We start from the raw sequence: 16968 nt of genomic DNA, 5'->3' as shown, positions 1-16968 counted from the left end.
AAAGCTCAGGCAGCAGCCAGAGGCTTGTGTGGGAGTAACAATGGAGGCAGTTCCCCAAGGGTGCAGAGATCCAAGTAGGCCCCAGTGGCTGGTCCCTCAGGTGAACAAGACCCTGCCTGGCCACGCCATGGCTTTGCAGAGGCAGCACCCCTCGACACCATGCTCACGTGTCCTCAGAGACTAGCAGGGTGCAGCCTCACAGCGCTCATAGTGAAGTGCTGGGACTACTGACCCGAACGTCATTGTAGCCTGCATCTCTGGGTATTGAGGACAGGGCATCTGTTGCATCTCCTGCTGTCTCTGGCGGATTAAGGGACAGTCGCCTCCCTTCTGGAAAGGGCAAATCTGGTGACTTCGAGAGGCCATTTTGTGCCCTGGCTGCCAGGCCCGGACCAGGGCCCTCCTGTGCCCAGCTGTTGCCCACTGCCATGACTGTGTATGGAGGAGCCGCCTCTCCCTGCAGGCGGGCACAACACTCTCACTGGCTGCTGTGCAGGTTGTGACACCTCTTACCTCCTAGTGCTGCTGTGTCGCAGACAGCTGTGTCATTTATCCCTGGAGTAGCAGCCTCTCCCAGATCCAGCACAGCTTCAGCATCATCATATCCATCCAGGGGGTCATGACTGGTAACAGCAGGGGTGTCTGTGAGAGACAGGAGAGTGAATCGAGGGCCAGGCCAGAGTTGCGTTGTTCCCACCCACAGTCTGCAGAACTGGGATTGCCACATAACTGGTGCTGTGCCAGTGCTGCCAGCTTCCACACTGTTGCTGGTGTAATAAGGCACCGTAGTGGCTGAGCCTTCAGCTGGGGAGCCTGGAGCATGGGATATTAAGGGAGGCTGCCAGGCCCCATGGCCTGGCCTGCACCCTGGGCACGATGGCCTCACAGCAGAGCGGGGATTGTGGAGAACCTGGAGCTGTCCCCACACGGCACCTCCTCGTGGCCAGTACCATGATGGTTATCTCCCATCTGACAGAGCCCCCACCTCCAATAAACTTCTCCATCCGTGTGCATGTCCACATATGTGGCTCAGATCCGCTTCTTGCATCGAGTCTGCCCTGCAAATGGGTGGTTTCTTGACCAGCTCTCCCTGTGGGCAGCTTGATGAGCTAAGTAGGGGTTCCAGCTGGGTGCCTGCAGTGTGTGCAGGGCATGCCTGGGCCCTTCCTATCTCTGAATCCGTGTGGAGCTGGGGCTGGCACACTGTGCAATGGGGCCCAGCAAGAGACCTGTCCCAACAGGCAGCGTCCTCCCCTCGGGCAGCCTCTGCTGCATCTTCCTTCCTGCTGTGGTTCCAGCCCTGCAACAGGTCCCTCTTCACCACAACCTTCCACTTGGGACCAAGCACTGGAACTGCCTCTGGGATTGAAACATAGAAAGCTTCAGGGTGGCACCAAGTCAGACCCATTCCAGGGCTCTATGGGACATTTGAGGAAGGACTTGGCTCCTCCTGGCAGCCTGTGGATGGAAGAATGTGGTGTCTGGTTGCTTGCAAATGTAACACCCACAACCCAGAAGCCCCCATAGAGATTAAGCTTGTCCCACGGAGCTCTGAGGCAGCAAGGACGTGGTTCCCCTGCTGAACATGAGCCCTGAGAGGAAAAGAGTTGTGGCAGGCTGAGTGCCACTGTTTTTCAAAGCACATGCATCTGCTGGACCTCTAAACGGTCTATATCTCACCACCTGCTTCTCTATCTTCTCATCCAACTGCATTTTATACCACGATAACACGAGACTTTGGTGTATCTGTATCTCTTTACAGTGCCACAAAGAGCTGGAGCAAATCCAGAGCAACCTGGGAGCTCTGGGGACAAAGGTGAGGGGCACAGGAGACCGGTGGTGCTGCCCTTGACCCTGCCATTCCTGGGAGGACTGGGGGCATGCTCCAGGTTAACACCATTCCGTATGGGTTCTGTCACAGGCAGAGCTTTGTCTTTGTGATCATCACATTTAATCGCCCCAGCATCTGCCTGAGTGCAGAGCAAGCAGGAGGGCATGAAGGATGGCCTCCATGGAGCACCATAAAGCCTCAGGAGGGCTACCTCGCTAAGGTGGCCTGAGCTCCAGTGCAAAAGGGCATTTCGAGGAGGAGGAAATGAGGATGAGCTTTGCCAGCAAGGTCTCTCACGTGGCTGTGCTTAGGGAAAGGCCTCAGGCAGCAGAGGAGCATCCAGTAGTGAGTACCTAAGGATCAAGAAAGGACTGAGCTAAGAAATCTCGGTGCCTCCTGGGAGCCTGTCAACTACATCCCTTGACACCAAGGGAGCAGACAGGTTTCCCCTCAGGGTTGCCCTCCTCTTCTCTGAGTGGTCATTGAAATGGAAAAACAATTACTGGGTGCAATAGTAAGGTATGTCATAACATCTGAAAACTCTGAGGACTTTAGAAAGATACAATGCTGCAGAGACATTCTTGTGATCTGATATGCAGCTGGCGGAGCAGGAGCAGGTGGTGAGGGGTGATCTGTTCAGGGGGACCACAGACCTGTGCTGTGGCAGGAGTGCAGTGATTTGCCCTGTACTGCCCTACACCAGCACCTGGGCTGCCATGGCGGCTTCCTCATGAGGTTTGGCATGCAGAGGAAAACCACCTCCCTCCTATCTTAGTGCTAGCAGGGGCAAAGAGAGCTGCTGTGGGAGCTGGTGGGTTGTGGGACACACAGCTTCAGGGAGTACAGGCAGCTCCTCCTTCTCTCTGTCGGCCCCTGTGAGGGGCCAGAGTTGTCCTGCACGCTCCCTGGGGAGGCCCAGGCCAGGACCCCCTCCTGGGTGTCCTGGGGTTTTCCATGCGCGAGCAGGGATTCCATGCCAAGGCTACATCTCTGGCCATGGAGAGGATTGTTTTGCTAGTTTATGATTTACCATACAGCCGGACCCCTCAAGGTGCTACGGCGCTACTGCCTTTCAGGTGAACATGGGCCCAGGTGGGCAGTAATGGAGAAAACTCCCGTCTCTGGAGGTTTAGCAAATAGCATAGCACAGCTAAAATAGCATAGAACAGTTATGCCTTTCTGCAGGCATGGTCCAACGCCCCAGCGAATGTCTATGCCAGCAGCAATAATTCCATTCTTCCCTTGAGCGCAGCCAGGTCCTGCTGTGTTTCTTCATTTAACCCACATGTTCAGTCTTTAAATAAAGCAAGAAAAGGACAAGAACTGGTCAAACTACCCTAGATACTGACTGCCGCATGTGACTACAGGGCAGTGTAGACCTACATGGGATACACTGTCCCGGCCCCACAGCATCTGGCCCCAGGGTGCCTGCAAGGCCACAGCCCTGCTGCCAACTCCACTCCCTGACCATGGATTTCAGCCCCCTGGGGCTGCTGGCGCAAGGGTGACAAGGAGCCTCTCAAGGCTGCTAACAGCATCTTGCTGTAGCCTGTGTCCCTGGGTGTGTCGTATAAGGAAAGGCTGAGAGACCTGGGCTGCTTCAGCAAAGAAAAACAAATCCTGAGAGCAGGGGAAACATTTATGAATATAAATAACTGAAGGGAGAGCATGAAGAGAATGGGGCAGACTCTCTTCAGCGATGCCCAGGGATGGGATGAGAGATAATGGCACAAACGGCAACACAGGAAGTTCTGTCTGAACAGCAGCTAAAAGTTCTTTCCTGTGAAGGTTACAGAGCACTGGAACAGGATGCCCTGAGAAGTTGTATAGTCTCCCTTGTTGGAGATGTTTCAAAGGTCTGGAGCAAATCCAGAGCAATGCAGGAGCTCTGGTGAAGCTAAGGTGCACAGGAGAGCCGTGGCAATGCCCTTGACCCTGCTGGTCAACAGGACTGCTCAAGAAGGACTTTGGATACTCCTGCTTTAACATTGCTCTGTGTGGTTGGTGTCACTGGTAGAGCCTCCTCTTTGTCATTGTCACCTTTAGCCTCCCCAGACTGAGTGCAGGACCCCCAGCAGGGCATGAAGCACAACATGCACCGAACACAAGAGCAGTCTGAAGGCACGGGAGAGGAGCTGACACCTCAGACACGACCTGGCTAAGCTGGACTGATCTACAGTGAAAAGGGGCATGTCCAGGAGGAGGAAGTGAGGACAAGCTTTGCCAACAAGGTCTCCCAGGCCCCTGCGCTTAGGGAAAGGGCTCCCGCAGGAGTGGAGGCCCCAGTGGTGCATGAGGACCGAAAAGGGGCTGATGTGAGAAACCCTTATGGCAGTCTGAAATGTAGCTGACTGAGCAGAAGGAGGTGGCAAGGTGCTGGCTCTCTGGTGGGCCCCGCAGACACATTGCTGGGGCAGGAGTGCAGTAGCAGCAGCTACGCCCCATGTTGTCTCAAACCACCATGCGAGCGGCCACAGCCACTTCCTCGCAGGGGCTGGTGTGCATGGGGGGAAGCCACCTCCTTCCTGTCTCAGCTCTGCTGCTGGGAGCCAGCACAGCTGCTGCGGGCGCTTGTGGGCTGGGGGGCGCACACCTGCAGGCAGCTGGGCAGCATCTCCATGCGCCTGCAGGGCCCTACAAAGTCCACTGGGAATCCTTTTCTTGTAGGGAGTTCCATGCATGAGCGGGGCTCCCATGCACAAGCAACAGGCCCAGAGTGGAGGACATTGCGTGGCTGATTAACAGTCTACTCAGACTCTGCAAGAAACATTAGGGTGTTTAAGTTTCACCTCTTTCACGGGCTTTGAGGCCCAATGAAAGTGGTGTGACCTGCTGGCACAAGCTATTTCTGCATGCTGCTCTCCATCTGCTGCCTGCTCCCTCTTAGCTATATCCCACACCTCCACTCTTAGGAGCTGTGCTCACATCCTCTGCTTGCACTGCCCTGAGCTCTCTGGCTCTAGCAGCCCAACATCTGCTCAACATCTACTCACAGGTAAGAGCGGTGTTAAAAAAGAGCGAGAGAAAGGACCCTCCCACTAACTGTAGAATCTAGAAAACTAGAGATGACTTCAGAAATACAAAAATCCTAATGTATGGATGAAATACATAAGTATATAAATGTTGTGAGCTGGACCCAAAGCCCCTTTCTTTCCCCACTCACTGCCCCCACGGATTGAAAGGAAAAAATTGCCAGAGTCACCTGCACCCTCATCCATGGCTTCATCCCCCTGCACGGAGTCGCTCAGCCCCGATCCCCAGCAGATGCACAAAGGACCATGGGCCAGGTCTTTCATACATGACAAGGTTCAGGGGATGTCTCCCATCCTTCCCAGGAGCACTGATCAGATCCCTACCACGCATGTTACAAATCATTCCTGTCATAAAAAGGAGCTCCCATTAAAGAGGGAAACCTCCTCCTGATCCTTCCTCCACCTCTGCCCAATAGGGCTCCCTGGTGAGAAGGCAATGGGGATGTAGGCCTTGTCTGCAGGGTATCTTGTTCAAAGAAATAGCCTAACTTCAGGTTGGGCTTTATTCTCTTGACGGCAGCCAGCTCCTGCTGTGTTTCTTCATTTAATCCAGATGTGTTCAGTCTTTAAATTGAGCAAGAAAAGGAGAACTGGTCAAACTACCCTAGATACTGACTGCTGCATGAGACTGCAGGGCAACAAAGACCTTGATGAGGATACATTGTCCCTGCCCCACAGCATCTGGCCCCAGGATGCCTGCACGGCCACAGCCCGGCTGCCTTCCCCACTCCTTGCCCATGGATTTCACTGCCCTGGGGCTGCAGGGGCAAGTGTGACAGAGAACAGAAGGGGCTCAAGGCCCCACAGCCCATGGGATTTGCCACACTGGCCTTAGGTCACAGAGGTCTGGAAGTCTTGGTTAGCTCTTTAGCTCTGGGGCACACAAGTCTAGAGAGTGCAACTGTCCAGGACACCCCAGGGCCTCCCTGCTGTTGGAATGAAAGGCATAGGCCATACAGGGCCCAGGTGAGGTCTATGCCTGGCAAAACAAAGCAAAACAAAACAAAAGCAAAAACAGACAAACAAAAACCACCCAGACTGTGATACCCGGGGAGCCACCCTTGCAGGGGCACTTTTGGTCAAGCACAGATAGAGAAGCCCAAGTAGGGGCAATAACAGAGCTCTTCCTTGGGGTGCCAGGGCAGTGCAGTGGAGAACGATCAGGGAAGCCCCATATCCCTTATCCCAGTGTCCGCAGCTGGCAGGCAGGATGCTTCAGTAGCTGGCAGAGCCGCTGCACCCCAGCACATCCAAGCTCATTGTCGCTCAGATGCAGGCAGGTCAGGCTCTGGTTGACAAGGAGCAGAGCAGCCAAGGCCTCACAGAAAGTGCCTGTGAGACGACAGCTCCCTAATCTGTGTGACCAAAGCAAAGACAACAGCAACAGGGCTTTACTGACAGCTTATCAAGATGGGAGAGAGAAATCAAAATGCTCCACTTGGAAATGTGGAACTGCCTGTGCAGGGACAGAAACAGCACAGTCAGGGTCACACTCCTGTCCAGAGAAGCTGCAAGAGCTGCCTTCCCTGCCCTTTACCTGGCACATCTGAACCCACATCAGGGAGGGCCGAGTGCTGGAGGAACCATGACTTCAGAGTCTCCTCTTTCTCCCCGGACTGTGACTGGGCTGAGTGGCAGATCTGGCCATTTTAATCATGTAAGGCCCTGCTTGTTCCATTGGGTCTAGGCACCCTTTTGCAGCCCTCCCAGTTGCTTCTCCCAAGAAACACTGTCTTCCTGCTCTCTAGGAAAGCAGGCAGAACAGGCCAGGCTGTTGCTTGGAGAGTCCCATATCCAGTCATTGCCATCCCCAAGCTAGCCTTGGCTCCCAGCATCCTACTGGGAAAGACCCTGCTATGGCACAAGCCATGGCCATGTGTGTGGGGCACCACCATCCACAGAGCAGGAAATGCAAACTTGTGGACTTGTGATGGCTGAATTCCAGAGGAAAATGCCAAGATTCCTCAGTATTTTGCTTATTTTTCTTTTGGCTCCACTCCTCACTCTAATAGGTCAGGTGGTCTCGTGGGGCACTGCTCAGTTCTGTGGCCCTTACCGCAGTGTCTGCAGCTGGCAGGTGGGATGCTGAAGCCCTTCACACAGCAGCTGTACACCAGCATCTCTCAGCTCATTGTTACAGGACAAATCCAGCTCCATCAGGTGCCGGTTGGTCCGGAGCACAGTGGCAAGATCCTCACAGCAAGCACTGGTGAGGTGGAAGTACCATAGCCTGAAGACGAAACATGCAGAAACGTCCTTCAGGGCTCATGACCGCTCATCCAAGTGGAGGTCCTGTGGGCCACCTCACTCCTGGTCACCCAGCAACAATCAGGAGCAGAAGTACTACACACCACAACCCTCCCAAACACCCTGCATCTTACTGGGTGACACTCTCTACACTACTGCCACTATGGAGGGGTTCCTGCCTTTAAGCTATTTACCCTGAGCACCTCTGTGTTGGAAAAAGCAGGCACTTGCAGTGGACAGTGCATCCCTGGGAAAGTGGGGCAAAGGGATGATCATGCCCTGCAATGACTTTTTCCCATCCATCCCCAGTACTCTCCTCCACCCTGCACCCTTTGGCTCTTGAATAGCTGAAGCTGCAGTGGCAGGAGGTGCCAGAGGGCCTGGCATCGCTCACCGTAGGACCCGCAGCTGGCATGTGGGCTGCTGCAGCCCCTTGCACAGCACCCGCACGCCGTGGTCACCCAGCTTGTCACCCAGGTCCAGCTGGTCCAGGCTGGGGTGAGTGGCCAGCAGCCTTGCAAGGTCCTCGCAGCAGTCCTCCGTGAGGCCACACCACTGCAGCCTGTGGGACAGAGCAGTGGAGAATGATGAAAGCATCACACCACATCCCTTTGTGCTTTGGGCTACATCACCCTTCCCGACGGAGCAATCTTACCTCAGTGTCTTTACTTCACTGCTTGTGTTCCTCAGTGCCTGGCAGAGCAGGGAGATAGGGGATGGCTGCTCCTCCACCGGCTGTCGATCCCTGCAGAGCAGGGGGCTGATATTCTCTCCAGCTCACCCAGGCGGAGGGATCTGCTTCACCCTCCCTGCCAGAATGGGGAGGGAGAGACACAGACAGCCACCCAGAGAGACCTGCCACTCAGCAAATAGTGCACATCTCACCTTAGGCCTCAGTGCATGAGCATCCCAAAGTAGGGCTCACTACCAGCTCCCAGAATGTCTCCTCTGGAGGGACAAGCACAGTTTGGGAGTGAACACAGACCCATTTGGAGACGCAATAGGAGGGACTGTGTTCATTGAACCGTTACTGCTGGATTCAACTTACTCTCCAACATAGCAGAGAGCATCAGTGCATACTTAAAACTTAAGCATGCCTTATGCTTGAGTGAGGACACATATCAGAGCCCTCTGAGAGCGTGGCTCACTGCTGCTGGAGCCATACTCGTCATGCTTCATCCTGCTGTGTGTTATGGACAGGACCAAAAGGGCCTGGGGAGAAGGTGCAGCCCTGGAGCAATGGGCTCTTCTAGTCCTGAGTAAGGGGTGGCTGCATTGCAACACCTGGGAAGCTGAGCTGAAAATGCTATATATCTTTAGATCCTCCTGTACACAACAAGCAAGAGGAGATTTCACAACCTTCATTCTCCTACAGTTGTTCTGGAGCCTAAATAAAATCATCTGCTGAGGACCTGAGTGTAACTGCCGGTGGAAAGAACAGTTTACATGAGAGGCAGCAGGTTGCAAATGCCTTTAAAAGCATCCTTTCTGGCAGAGAATGCATATCATGGCACCTGTTCGTTAAGGTTTTATCATGGTAAATATTGCCATTATTTTTGGTTGCTTAAGTGGGAGGGAGGGATTGGGGGCATACTTATCAGTTCAACCATGGTGCAGAGCCTGAAACTAACTCTTCCTCATAATCTTGATGATCGAAGGAGCACCCTTGGAAGGTCACAGAGCCCATTTTGATCCAGTGTTTGATACAGAACGAAAGGGCCATTTGATCATATTGGGTCTGCTTCATGTCATGAAAGTCTATGGCAGTGAAACAATTCAAGGCACGCTGCACAAATTCTTCTTCATAAATCTCAGACAAACAGTGAAACACAGCCAGATCCTTAATCTTCATTGTCCCTTCACCTAGAGGTGAAATTCCTCTAGGCCATATCTGAATAGACCTCAGCATAGCATCCTTAAATTTTGGTGAAAGTCTACACCCAATTCTTTGCTTCATAAATTCTATGGTGTTTCCATTTAGCAGAAATAAGAAAGTCACTGTTAACATCAGATCCTTTCTAGATGTTCTAAAGTTTTCCAATAACACTTTTGTGTCCTTCACATAAGTCCCTGAATCGCTGCCTGCCTCCTCATCCTCCAGGATATAAAACATTGCAGCGAAGAACTCCTGGAGGTGCAGGTGAATGAAGCTATAGACATTCCCATGGTCTGTGCCTTTCTTTAAAGTGTTCTCGTTGAGGAAGAGGGAGAGAAGTTCTGGCCCCGCTCTTTGATTTCCTTTTCCTCAAACAGCGCCTTGTTCATCCACATCCCATCAGCAGCCAAGCAGCAAAGTTTGCACAGGAACTGCTGCAGGTCCTGTTTGCCCTCACCTGCTCTGCATTTCAGTAATCTGCAAAGGTAAAACATATACATTCCTGTGGTTGTCTTAAGACTTTTCTTCTTGTAAAATTCTTGTTCCAGGATAGTACGGGCAGTCCAACTCATGATAGGGACAAAGCACATGGCAAATGTTGTTTTGTTTCCTTTGACAAACCTGAAGATAGTATCTGCTTTGTAATCAGTGTCAAAACACCTGTGGAAATATTCATCCCTTGCACCTGCTGAGAAGCCCAGTATTTCTGCATAGCAGTCATTCTCTAAGCACTGTACCACATTTTGAAGGGCTGTTGGCCTCATAGTGATCATCAAGGAGGATTCAGGGAGAATGATTTTCTTCAATAAACTCATCAGAGTGGTTTCCAGTGGCTTCTTTTCCCTGAACTCAGAGCTTAGGTCCTCTTCTGGCTGAAGCAAAGAAAATCTTAGGTAGTCTAACCCATCTGTAACAAAGAGGACCTTTTCTGGCCTATCCAGAATCTTTCTAATCGGTGTCCTTCTATGGGGACAGCAATTTGAAATCAAGTCTACCACACTCACTTCTTTAGTAGGGCTAATTTCTTTACAGTCGAGGTAGAAAACATAGTCAAACTGTGTTTAAAGGACTCCTTCCACCCACTCTACCATGATCTTCCTCACTGTCATTGTCTTTCTCATCCCTGCAGCTTCCACCAGCACAACCGTGTGTGGCGCTTGTCCTTCTTCAGTAGACTGAAACAGCTGTGCCACAGTAACAGCAATGCTAGATTGCTTATTGCTGGTGTCTGTATGATGCTGACTCACAGTGATGGTTTCCTGTTCTCCTTTCCTTTTGGTCTGAGGGTTCATAACAATCGTCAGGTTGGTGTCGCGGCTACCTGCAGTCAGGTTCTCACTGAGACAAGCATTTACATCTTTATATTGAAGGAACTCCCTTATCACGTGTGCTCTGTATTTCTGTTTGTACCCTAAACCAACAAGAAAGAAAAACCAATTGAAATAAAGCCAGATTTAAAGTGCAGAGTGTTGTTCCTGGGGCAGAATAACCCCTTGCCCCAGTAGAAGCTGTGATCTGACATGCTGGAAAGCAGCTTTCAGAGAAACACTGGGAGACCTGGTGGACAACAAATAGATGGTGAACAACATGTCCTTGCGGCCAAGAATGAAATCCTGGGCTGTATTAGGCAGAGCGCTCACAGCAGTTTGAGGGAGAGTATCCTCCCTCCCTCTTTACTCAGCTCTGGGGAGACCACATGTGCAATGCTGTGCACAGTTTTGGGCTCCCCACTACAAGAGAGACCTGGAAGTATTGGAGTGAGTCCTGGAAAAAGCTCCAAAGATGCTGAAGGGATGGGAACATATGTTGTACGACAAAAAGCAGAGAGAGCTGGGCCTGTTCAGCAAAGAGAACAGAAGCCTGATGTTGTCCTTTCTATTAGTGGATATAAATGTCAGAAGGGAGGGAGTGAAGAGGATGGGTCCGTAATCTTTTTCAGTGGTGCTCAGTGATGACTCTCATGCTTGACACAACGTGTGTTTCTTGCTCTCATGGATGGGGCCCTCGTGTTGTGGCAGAAAGGCAGGCCAAAGCCTCCGTTCAAGGTACCTCCACCCATAACAACACTACAATATTGTCTTGGTAGTTGGCCTTCAGGCCTCCCTTGGAACAAACAAACCATCCAGCAAGGAAAGGAAGCGTGGTAGCTCCACACTGCCACACTGGGCAGTGCCACCCTTGCTGGACTCTTTCTGCAGAGCTGTGCTCACTTTGCAGTGCACTGTTTGTGGGCAGTGTGCAGTGCCAGTGATGGTGACCTGGCAAGCATTGTGCGGGAGCAGGGCGTAGCAGCGGGGACACCACGAGGGGAGGTGTGTTGGCTTCGGGTAGTGCAGGTGAAATGCCCAGAGCAACCGTTCTAATAGACTGACCCCATGCAAGGGTGGCCAAAGTGGTACGGCTTTCATGCAAGAATGATCAAGCTTAACAGGATACGTGACTTGTCTACCCCAGCCACCCCCACGATATGTCAAAATGAATGAAGTCTTTACCGTATTGCCAAGAGTCCGCAAGCAATTTCTTACCTTATTTTATTTTTATCAACAGGAAAGAGAGAAATGCACAGTGGAAGGATATAAAAGCTAAGGTAGCAGCCAGAGGCTTGTGTGGGAGTGACAATGGAAGCAGTTCCCCAAGAGTCCACAGTCCCAAGCAGGCCCCAGTGGCTGGTTACTCAGGTGAACAGGGCCCTGTGTGGCCAGACCATGGCTTTGCAGAGGCAGCGCCCCTTGATACGATGCTCATGTGTCCCTGGACACTCCCATGGTACAGCCTCACAGCACTCACAGTGCCGTGCTGGGGCTGCTGACACCAACGTCATCATAGCCTGCATCTCTGGCTGTTGAGGACAGGGCATCTGTTGCATCTCCTGGTAGCTCTGTGGGGTTCAGGGAGAATCGTTTTCCTTCTGGAAAGAGCAAATCCGGTGACTTAGAGAGGCTATTTCATGCCCCGGATGTCAGGCCTGGACCAAGGCCCTCCTGTGCCCAGCTGCTGCCCACTGCCATGGCTGTGTATGGAGGAGCCGCTGCTCCTTGCAGGCCGCCACAACTCTCGCATTGGCTGCTGTGCAGGTTGTGGCACCTCTTACCTCCTATCACTGATGTCTCACAGACAACTCTGTCGCAGCTGTGATCCAGCACAGCTTCAGCATCGTCATATCCATCCAGGGGCTCATGCCTGGTCACGGCAGGGGTGTCTGTGACAGACAGGAGAGTGAATCAAGGGCTAGGCCAGAGTTATTCCCACCCACACCCTGCAGATGTGGCGTTGCCACATACCTGATGCTGTCCCGGTGCTGCCAGCTTCCACACTGTTGCTGGTGTAATAAGGCAGGTTTGTAGCTGAGCCTTCAGATGGGGAGCCTGGAGCATGGGATGTTAAGGGAGGCTGCCTGGCCCCACGGCCTGGCCTGCACCCTGGGCACGATGGCCTCACAGCAGAGCAGGGACTGTGGAGAACCTGGAGATGCCCCCACATGGCAGCTCGTCGTGACCAGTACGTGGCCAGGCTCTGATGTTGGGTGCTGCAGTGGGTGTGTAGGGACTTGGCCCAGAGGCCTCCTTCAGCAGGGAAAGTTACCGGGCATGAGCTGGGGGAGAGAGGGAAGGACTATTGAGAGTCACATACTCCCAGGTCCATGGCAAACCCACCTGAGGCATTCGACATCTCCTGGTGCTCTGGTCTCATGGTGTAGTCAAGCTCCTGATAGACGGCCCCATAAGTTGCATCCACATCTGTGCCAGGGCCTGGAAAGGAAGGCAGCCATAAGCAAGGCCACAGGTACAGCACAATGGATATTAGTGGTCACCCGCAATCCTCCCCCTACCTCTGTGGCCCAGCCCCACTGCTTTTCCCACTCCTCTGAGTGCCTTGATATCCTTGCCTGAACCATCTGCTACCCCAGGTACTGCCCTCACCCCCACCAGGCCTCCTAGCCTTCACCACCTCAACAGGTCCCAGCCTGGACAGACAGGCCACCCCATAACACTTCCACCGAAGAGTACCCCAGTGCAACAAACCTCTGTGCAGAGCAATTGCACGCCAAGCCTGCACAGCGAGGGCACCAAGGGCAAGGCAGAGAAGGGTAGCGAAAATGATGCAGAGCATGGTGGGCACTGGCATGGCCTCAGCAGCTGCTGGGAGTGTGCTGGGAGCACCTGTGAGGACAGCAACATGTGGCACAGCTGGATGGAGGGCAGGGACTCTCTCCCATCCTACATCTCTGAGGCAGTGGACACATGTGGCAATGCAGGATAGGACTTTTTAGGACAGGGAGGACAAGGAGGTCCCCCCTGTGCCTGGGGCCCAGAGGGGCAGTTCCCAGGCAGCTGGGTTCTTGGCAGAGCGGATCCCCCTCCAGTGAGCTGGAGTTGCACTGTCCCTGGGGCCACCGTGCTGCCCTGTGCGGGCAGAGCTACCTGTGCAGGCTGTGCCGTCTGGACAGGTGGTTGCCGTGCCTGGCGTGGGAGGCCCTGCGCTGCCTGCAGACTTCCCATCACAGGTGATGTGGGTGTCCCCAGCAGAGTCGCAGGGCTGAAGGTGCCAGGGTGCCGAGGGACAGTGCCACAAGGAGTTGGTTCCAGGCACACACTTCACCCAGGACAGCCAGGCAGGGTCTGAGCCCCATGCTTTTTCTGGGGCAGATATCAGCCGTCCACCATCCCCACAACCCAACTGGCGACACACCACGGCGGCTGTGTTGGCGCTGGTGCCGTTGGCGCACACGCTGCCCCACGTCCCGTTGTAGAAGACCTCCAGGCGCCCAGTGCAGCTGCTGTTGCCCACGAGCCGCAGGTCTGTGAGCTCTGCAAGGGGGCAGCACAGGGGAGCCCAGATCAGCTGAGGTGGGGCAGACACCCCCATTGTCCCAGCAACCCTGCACCCCTCGTGGGGCACAAGAGCAGCACCCCAAGGAGCAGACCCCTCGGCTCTGTGGAGAGAAGGTGCCGTCTAGGCCATTGTGGTTGGCACATGGCGTGGGGAGGTGGTCAGGGAGGAGAGTGGGAAGGGCTGGCTCCAAGGCCGCTCCCAGGGCAGCACAATCCCCAGGCCTGGTGGCAGCGGTGCTGACCTGAGCAGATGACTGCTGCGCCGCTGCCCTGCCTGCAGCTGCCCCCCGCTGGGGCCGGCACTGGGCAGTGCCAGAGTGTGGGTTCGGTGCCCAGGCAGCCCCCGGCCCCCGGCCACACAGGCCCCGAGCCCTGGCCATAGTGGGCTGAGCGGGGGGCTGCCAGGGCCCTGCCACAGCCCAGCTGGCGACAGACCACGGCAGCGTCCCACAGGTCCCAGTTGTCCTGGCAGACGCGGCTCCAGGCCCCCTGCACGTAGACCTCCACTCTCCCCGCACAGCGCCCGGGCCCGCTCGCCAGCCGCAGTCGCCGGCTCTCTGCATCGAGAGACAGTGCGGGAGGGGAGGCTGCTTGGGCCCCGCAGGGCCCTGCGGCCCTTCCCAGCACACTCACCTGAGCACACAACCACCACGTCCTTGCTGTGGTTGGCTGTTTTGGTGCTGGGCAGCGTGGAGTTGCACTGGGCCATGTGAGCCTCCGTGCCCACGCAGTGGAGCCCGTTCAGCCCCACAGGGCTGGACGCTGGCCCTGGCACCAGGGCCACATGGACCTTTTGTGCCTCACCACAGCGGAGCTGCCGACACACCACGTTGGCACTGCTGGTGTCCCAGTGCTCTGCCAGGGCTCGGCCCCAAGCTCCGTGCAGGGCCACCTCCACGCGCCCATCGCAGCGGCTCTCCCCGCCCACCAGACGCAGAGGTTCAGCACTACTTGGCCCTGCATGCAGGAGAGAAGCCTTGCAGTGGCGCAGGGTCTACCGCAATGGCACCTGCCCTTAGGCCCCTGGTGGCTCCATGTCCACCAACCCCTTGGTTTGCACCCATGGCCAGGATACTGTGCAAGTTTCTCATCATGGCCAGGGTATCAGAGGAGAGCAAAGACCCCCTGCCATATCTCTTGCTGGAGTGTCTCCAGCAGCAACAGGGCTGATGGCAACAGCAGGGGTACCAGCCAGGAAGCTCTCAAGGGCCCAGTGTCTTCCTCATTTCTGTGTTACTTCTGCCCTGTGACTTGTCTGAGCACTCCGTCTGCCCTGACAGGTCCTGCAAGACTACCCACCTCTCCAGGTGGTCCCTGAGCCTCACAGCACCTGGTGGCATGGTCACACTGCCCTCATCCTGCCTATGTTCAGGCAGTTCTGTGATTTGTCTGACGCCTCTGCCTGCCCTGATCAGTCCGGCAAGACTACCTGCTTCTCCAGGTGGTCCCTGTGCCCCACAGCTCCTGGTGGGATTGTGGGGAGAGGACAAGCCCACCACCTCTTTTGCTGACGGCTCCCCTCCCAGAAACAAGCCCTTTTCATTGAAGTTCTCTACCCCACACGCACCTGAGCACATGACTGCAGCGGTGTTGCCTGGAGAACATGCAGGGACCCCCAGCGCTGTGGCAGGGCACGCTCCCAGGTGGGACTCGATCCCGCTGCAGTGAAACGTGTCCCGCCACAATGGGCCACTCCCTGACCCAAAATAGCCTCCGTGGGGCACGGAGGTGACAAATCCACAGCCAAGCTGGTGGCAGAGCACCTGGGCGTCATGCTCATCCCAGCCGGTGTCACAGAGGGAGCGCCAGGTGCCCCGCACCTCCATCTCGACCCGCCCTGCACAGGCCGTGCTGCCATTCACCAGCCTGAAGTCCGTGTAGGCTGGAAGAGAAAGGCAGTGGGAGGTGATAGCCCTGAGCCTATCCCCATACAGTGATAGGACATGCAGGAATTGCATCCTCTGCTTACCCAGACCCTCCTGCCTCCCCATACACTGGGGTTGTCACAAGTCAGGCCTCACTGTGTGTGTGCCCCATGCCTGCCTGGGGCAGCCTTGTCCCATCTGCTGACCTCCCTGCCCTCCCCTCAGCACACTCTGCCCCTCACACCGCGCTCTTACGGGAGCAGATGATGCCGGTGTCGTTGGCATGGGTGCATCCCTGGGCATGGGGCAGCCTGCGGGCGCAGGCAGACAGGAGGGATTCGTTGCCTGCGCATTCAAAGCCTCCGTCCCAGATGGGCCCAGCTCCAGATCCAAAATGTGCTGCGCTGGTGACTGCCAGAGCTGCACCACAGCCCAACTCCTTGCAGATGACGTTGGCAGCGTTGAAGTCCACGTGGGCCTCACAGAGGGTGGCCCATTCTCGGCCCTTCCTGACCTCCACACGTCCCGAGCAGGTGCTGTCCCCACCAACCAGCCGCACAAATCCTGCCAGGAGAGAAAAAATGGCTGTCATGGGGATCTCAGAAACTTGATTTGGGGCGGTTGCTGGGATATCACAGTCTCAGGGCTAGCATAGCCATCCCAGGAGGCAGCGAGGCAGCTTGGGGTGACCACAGGGCTCTTACCTTGGCAGATCACACCAACATCCCAGTCGTGGGGGAGTTTGTATGGACCCCATCGCGTGATAGTGCATTCCCACAGGGCAGACTCCTTTCCACGACAGTCAATCCCAACTAGGCTAATGGGTCCAGACCCTCCCCGGAACGGTGTGGAAATGTGAGCACTTTTGGCAGAGCCACAGCCCAGCTGTTGACACACCACTTCGGCATCCTCCATGTCCCATGGGTCATCGGCCACGGCGCCCCACTGTCCCTGCAGCTTCACCTCCACTCTGCCCTCACAGGGACCACTCCCATTCACAAGGCGCAGCTCCACAGCACCTGCATCAAAAGTGTTGACAGGGCAAGAGGGTGCTGTGTGTTGACCCCTCTCCTGCACTCCATCTCATCCTGGAGAGGGAGAGATGGTGGAGAGGCCCTGGGCCTCATTGCATTGGCTCTCAACCCCCCATAGTGAAGTAGCTGTACCACAGCATAGTCACACAATCCCTTACCTGAGCATGTCACCCCAACATCCGTATCATGATCACAGAAGTGCTGACCCCAGCCGAGGTGGGAGCACAGGTGGAGCTCTGTCTCAGTGCCAC

At 55.1% G+C, this 16968-nt stretch overlaps 1 protein-coding gene and 1 pseudogene across 1 annotated transcript in view; both read right to left on the bottom strand.

Annotated features, from left to right (window-relative positions):
• Positions 1 to 205: 205 nt before the first annotated feature.
• LOC148592634 (scavenger receptor cysteine-rich type 1 protein M130-like) overlaps positions 206 to 16968 on the bottom strand; it is a 36018-nt gene continuing 19255 nt past the window's right edge. Inside the window, exons 5-15 of the mRNA XM_088534237.1 lie at positions 16388 to 16702; positions 15939 to 16247; positions 15382 to 15700; positions 14448 to 14765; positions 14061 to 14371; positions 13408 to 13794; positions 13009 to 13146; positions 12640 to 12735; positions 12268 to 12351; positions 514 to 642; positions 206 to 330 (exon numbers count right to left, since the gene is read on the bottom strand). Of these exons, the coding sequence (XP_088390363.1) occupies positions 206 to 330; positions 514 to 642; positions 12268 to 12351; positions 12640 to 12735; positions 13009 to 13146; positions 13408 to 13794; positions 14061 to 14371; positions 14448 to 14765; positions 15382 to 15700; positions 15939 to 16247; positions 16388 to 16702 (2531 nt within the window). The remainder of the gene's footprint in view (positions 331 to 513; positions 643 to 12267; positions 12352 to 12639; positions 12736 to 13008; positions 13147 to 13407; positions 13795 to 14060; positions 14372 to 14447; positions 14766 to 15381; positions 15701 to 15938; positions 16248 to 16387; positions 16703 to 16968) is intronic.
• On the bottom strand, positions 5183 to 10508 carry LOC148592636 (NACHT, LRR and PYD domains-containing protein 12-like; annotated as a pseudogene).

This window comes from Tinamus guttatus, unplaced genomic scaffold (assembly GCF_059628265.1).
Source record: "Tinamus guttatus ecotype Peru unplaced genomic scaffold, ASM5962826v1 Tinamus_guttatus_pri_ptg000546l, whole genome shotgun sequence".
In the NCBI taxonomy this organism is placed as follows: Eukaryota; Metazoa; Chordata; class Aves; order Tinamiformes; family Tinamidae; genus Tinamus; species Tinamus guttatus.
Note: the sequence above shows the minus strand (reverse complement) of the source record. Positions and strands in the feature narration are given on the sequence as shown.